This window comes from Rhododendron vialii, chromosome 4a (assembly GCF_030253575.1).
Source record: "Rhododendron vialii isolate Sample 1 chromosome 4a, ASM3025357v1".
In the NCBI taxonomy this organism is placed as follows: Eukaryota; Viridiplantae; Streptophyta; class Magnoliopsida; order Ericales; family Ericaceae; genus Rhododendron; species Rhododendron vialii.
The window spans coordinates 3,053,691-3,059,493 of NC_080560.1; the positions used below are offsets into that span (position 1 = coordinate 3,053,691).

General features: G+C 39.0%; 1 protein-coding gene across 1 annotated transcript; it reads left to right on the top strand.

The window, feature by feature from the left end:
- The first annotated feature begins 490 nt into the window (after positions 1–490).
- Positions 491–3,345, top strand: LOC131323312 (uncharacterized). The gene is made up of 2 exons (XM_058355030.1): positions 491–1,112; positions 2,856–3,345. The coding sequence occupies exons 1-2, from the start codon at positions 614–616 to the stop codon at positions 3,197–3,199; spliced, it is 843 nt and encodes a 280-aa protein (XP_058211013.1). The 5' UTR covers positions 491–613; the 3' UTR covers positions 3,200–3,345.
- The last annotated feature ends 2,458 nt before the right edge of the window (positions 3,346–5,803 follow it).

The following is a 5,803-nucleotide window of genomic DNA, read 5'->3' on the forward strand; positions in this document are numbered from 1 at the left end:
CACAAGAAGACACAAAAATACTCCATTCATCCTAATTTACTTGTCTCAATTCTATTCTAATTAGATTAAAAAAATTAGTTATATCTTTAAATTGGTAATGAATTTTATATTCAATATGGATCTTATTTGATAGATCTCGATTTGTTCTATAATATAATGTTTTTAAAATCACATAAGACATTAGAAATTACAATATATAATAAAAATGTCACGAACTCCCAAAAATGACAATTAAATTAGGACTGAAGGAGTAGTGTGGTTATAAAAAAAAAACAAGTCTAGGAATATTCTTACTGACCACTCCCCCAACTACTACTTTTTTACATACGTGTGGGTCTCAACCATAATTAAATATGTAAGGCGAGGCCGATGCATATGCAAGAGATGTATGGTCGGAAAGTAATCGGTAAAAGCGTGTATGTGACATTGTTGTAAGAATATACTCCATGAGCGTGCAAATGACGAAAAAGAATTATACCTTTCTCCTTTTGGTTCTTTTTTCTAATATATATGGGCATCTCCTTTGGTTCCTACTTTTACTCTTCAGAGGGTTTGCTTCCATAAACCAACTTCTTCACCACCCCCAGTCCCCACAACGTAGAGAGAGAGAGAGATGATGATGATGAACGTCGTGGTGGCTCTGTTTCTAGTTCTGAGCTCACTCGTAGTAACAGCAGAGCCAGAGGCAAGGTGGACAGAGCATAGTAGGCGCCATAGCAGAGCAAACCCACCACCACCCGAAGACGCCATGGGAGAGAATTCGGCAGACAAGGTCAAGCAGGTCTTGGAGAGAACCAGAGACGTCAGAGAACACGCCAAGGAGGCCGTTTCCAAGGCTTTCGGCAAAGCGAAAGATTTCGTCCCGCGTACTGGAACCGGCGAGGTTTCGAACAAGGCGAAAGATGCCGTAAGGGCCGCGTGCCGGAGCTCCTATGACTTCGGCCAGACTGCGGCCGCCGTTGGCAGCGCTGTTGCGGAGAAAGTCGGAACGACTATGAACCAGTACGTGCCCGACGAGCGAGGCCGAGCAAAGATCGGCCAGTTCGCGACTAGCTTCGTCAGAAACGCTGCCGTCTATGGCTTACCCGAGGTCCTCAGATATTGGGTCCCTGGTCTGATCCATTTCTCTCTCTCTCTCTCTCTCTCTCTCTCTCTCTCTCTCTCGTATCTTCTTTCTTGATCAATTACTCTTTCTATATTATACAGCTATGCATGCATCCATGAAAAGATTAAATTACTTCCGCCGGGCCACCGGTGATCTGAACAGTTTATCTTGTTAAAGTTCACAAAATAGTATGTTTATTCCAAAAATTAGTTTAATCGGACATTTGGTTTATAAAATGAATGGTTGTGGACGAGTAATTATTCCACGCGGTGCCTTAAGTTATTTTCTTTAACACATTTGTATGAATTTTACACATTTTATGGTGTAGAAGAGGTTTGAGGCACCATGTGCCGGTGCCCCACGGGCATTGAATAATTTTCAACTGTAGACTGTAGTGGACAATTTAAGTTGATAGGGACCATCCATTTTAGAAACTAAAATTCAACTTTTGATATACTTATTGATATTCGGTCAAACTTATTTTTTGCGTGGACATATTATTTTGAGCCTTAGAGGATGAACGATTCAGATTATAAGAATAAACATATTATAAGAATAAACGCACGCTAGGGCTCACAACGCTGAATGGTAAAAAATCCACCATTTCTACTGTCGGTAGAAAGAATTTAATCTCATCTTAAAAGAGCAAACTAGTTACCAAAAGAAATAGATATCGATAAATTCTTTCAATTTGTGAATAGAATTTTGAAATCTTTTGACAAAAATGTATTTGTTTTGCCGACAGACTGTCTTTTGGGAACTAAAATGTACATTGCCTTTACTTGTGTAGCAAATAGCACGATTACGTGGTTCTGGGAGACTGGGATCAGGTGAAAGTGTACCACAATTTGCATCCCGAACGAGGGAGGCGACACTGGTTTTACCAGAAACTTGAGACTCCGTTTGGATGAATGGATGTGAATCCTAATGGATGGGCGCCTAATTACTGTTTGGTTTCCAGAAAAAGATTACAAATAACCCACATTATCAGTCATTTTGAAAAAATCTCCCAATCCAAACTTATTTTCGAGATCTATATGTAGACTATCAAAATCTATATCTAAGCTATTCTCATTGAGTATTGATGTCAAATCTATATCTTTGGTCTAGACTAAAAGGGGGTCATTTTTTCTGTTCCTTTAGAGCATCTCCAATGGGAGATGTCGAAGCTGAGGTGGACAATCAAACGGTTAGTTTTGGCATTAAGTTGTCATCCAACCATAATGTCTTTTATCATGCCAAAAGTGACATGGCTTTGAAATGAGGTGACGTGGCTTTGAAGGGAAGTCTCAACTTGTCAACTTTGACATCAACCTCTAGACTATCAATTTTCAAAAATTGACCATAAGCTTTCAATAATTTAACATAAAAGTTGGAGAGGAGGAGCATGATGTCAAATTACCACATCAGCCTTCAAAATAATTTGACATCTCCGCTTTTGACCACTCCTGTTGGAGATGCTCACTTCATGCATATATTGTCATAGTTTAAGTCTATTTTCAATTCTCTCCAACCCATATCCTTATTGATTGGAGATTACATAAGTACTGTTAAGTTTGTAATTTTGGTCTTGGCTAGTGCTAATTGCGATGGAGTATTTTTTTTTTTTTTTATGCATTCTTTCTTGGTGTTTGAATGTTAAGAGTATGGAATCCAACTGAAGGCATGGAACGTGCCATCGATGTGTTCTTTGTTACTCGTTGCGGACTTGTGAGCGGATTTACATCGAAGTTTGCAACTGTGTATGCAGGTGGAGTTCCTGTTTACTACATTGCTTCACGATCCCTTCGCGATGTGAAAACCGAGGATTATGAAGAAGCGAAGACGAAAACCGAGCATTATAAAGAAGAATTGAACAGATTGCGAGCAGAGGTCGACAAACTAGAGAGAAAATTGAGCGGTGGTCAGAATATCCGAGACGATGTTAAATTCGAGAGAGAATCCAGTGTCGGTGAGAATAACCAGGCCGATGCTAAATTCGAATCTGGAGCTGCGTCATGCTTGAATTCAAATGCGCACCTGAAGGCAGACGATACAATCAGAACGTGTATGATGAAGGAATTTAGCGGAATGTGTTATGACGAAGGAATTTAGTGGAAGATAATATGTTTGACGATCCGGTGGCCGGTCCCGGGGGTTAAGAAATCAAGAAAAGAACTGTCAACATCGGTATGGAAGTATCATATTCGACTTGGATTATTAGTACGAACTCTCTGTTACATATCAAGATCCTCCTCTTACGTGAAGGTTTTTATGCCGCAAAGTGAGATTGTATCGAATGGTGATAGTTGATGGATTGATAATATCACATCTCTATCACACTGCGTAATAGCAGATGTTCGTATCGAAAAACATGCCAGAACGTAATATAAACCATCCGCCCTACGGGTGGGGAGTAAATGTAATATACACAGAGCGTCATATTTATATTTTGGGGAAATTACAGTAAGCCCCCTCCAACTATACTTCGGTAACGAGTTACCCCCTTCATCGTTTAACTCGGACACTTAACTCCCTTCATCTTTTATCGTGTGACACTTAACCACCATCCGTTAGTCAAGAATACATACAACGGTACACTCTCTCTCTCTCTCTCTCTCTCTCTCTCTCTCTCTCTGCCCCTCCCAATGGTACTCTCTCTCTCTCTTTTCTATGAAATCTCTCTCTCTCTGCCCCTTCCAACGGTACTCTCTCCCTCTCTCTTTTTCTTTGAAATCTCTGTCTGTCTGTCTGTCTCTCTCTCTCTCTCTCTCTGTGATGGAAGGTAGCACTTGGTCTCATTGTATTTATGGTTGCAGACAAAATTTGGTTGTGAACTTTTCATCTAGGTCGACCCACCAAAATCTGAGAGCACTCAGTCCAACACAAAGAGCACCCAGAATTTACAGATCCGCAAGTCAGAGTTGCAGAGAAAGGTTGATGAATTGGAAAGTAGAGTGGAAGTATTGGAAGTAATGAAAGAACAAATGCATAAAGAAGTTCAACAAATGCAGAAAAAAAATTTGGGCAAATGCAGAAGGAAGTCCTATGTTTGAAGAAGGAATCGTGGTGGAAGAAAATAGGTTTCCTTTTGATTGTTCTCTTTTTTTTTATCCCACATGTACAAGAAAATGGAGATTGAAAAGTACCCAGCTTTGGCTTCGGTACAATATGAATGAGTATTGGTTGATTAATGTAGTGCATTTCAATAAAGATTACAACCCAGAAACAAAGTACTAAAAATGGTAGTTGTTACCCAAAAAGACAACCTACTTTTTTTAATTGTTTCGTGCATCGAACGGACACAACGCTAGAATGGATTAGTTTTGCACGTATATAGAATGGGTTGAACGCTAGTATGGAATTTGCTGGTAGGAACTACAGTGGGAACTAGTCGTTGGAGGTCATTTTACATTGGCCGGATTGACAGAGTGGACGACCGGGTGGTCGACTGGTTTTATCATCAGGGCATCATCTTATTTAGGGTTGAAAGAGGGTAAATTGGTAATTTTAGCAATTCCGTTAATGGCATCTTCCATTTTGCGCGAGATAAAAGATGAAGGGGGTTGAGTGTCCGAGTTAAACGATGAAGGGGGCAACTCGTTACCGAGGTATAGTTGGAGGGGGCTTAATGTAATTTCCCCTTATATTTTTTGAGACGTTTTCCTATTTGAGCTATTTAGGGCGCCGCTATTCGCAGCCCTTTATTTTCTCTCATAGCTCACTACATTTCGGTAAATGGTTGTTGAAAATTATAAATAACATTTCGGTAAATTGCTGTTGAAAACAAGATTATATTTCGGTAACTACATGTCGAAAATATGTTCAATTTTCGGTAAACAACTGCCGAACATACATTTTCGGTAAATATCTGTTGAAAAAAATATTATATTTCGGTAATTGGATGCTGAAAATATATCTCAATTTCGGTAACTAATTGTCAAGTATAATTGAAATTTTTTAACGAATTATAAAAAAAAATAGAGAGCTGCGAATAGCGGCACCCGCTATTTAAACCCAGAACAATTCTTTCTAGCAGCAGTTTCTCTTTACATTCGTTTGAACAAATTAATGTAAAACCTAAACAACCTCATCTTCAACCTTGTTATTCTTTTTGTACCACTAACTCATCAGCGATGTGACAAATCTTGGCAAAATCTTGAGAGAATCATGAGTATAAATGACAAATCTTGAGAGTATAAATAACAAAGCAACAAATACCGTCTGAAAATCTAAAAACTTCAAAAAGCTCTATCAGTATTTCAAGTTTTATTTATATATATATATTTTTCACGTTATGTGCTAATTTTCACAGTTGGTTTTGTGCTTGCAGTGAAGCAATCAATTCAAAAAGTCTAAGTCGCATTTTTACCCCAACGCATTCAGAAAACATACCTATTGATATCCGTTGAAGCTGATTTTTTACAAAGTCTCATACACAATTATTTTAAAATTTATTGGTATTTTTTTTGTAGAGCCTAGTATAGACCCCACACGGCGTGCAGTGAACCATGCGGTGGTCCTAGCTTGCCAACTGTTCTAGATACAAAAAGTCTAGGGGGAATTGCATTTCAGCGGAGAGAGGGGCAAAAAATGCCCAACTCATGGACCACTTTTTTGGAATTGTTCAGTCATGGGACGGAAAACAATAATTCCCAAGACATGAAATTGAAAGCCAAAAATACCCCTCCCTCCTGTCATGAATCAGGAGCAATTTAG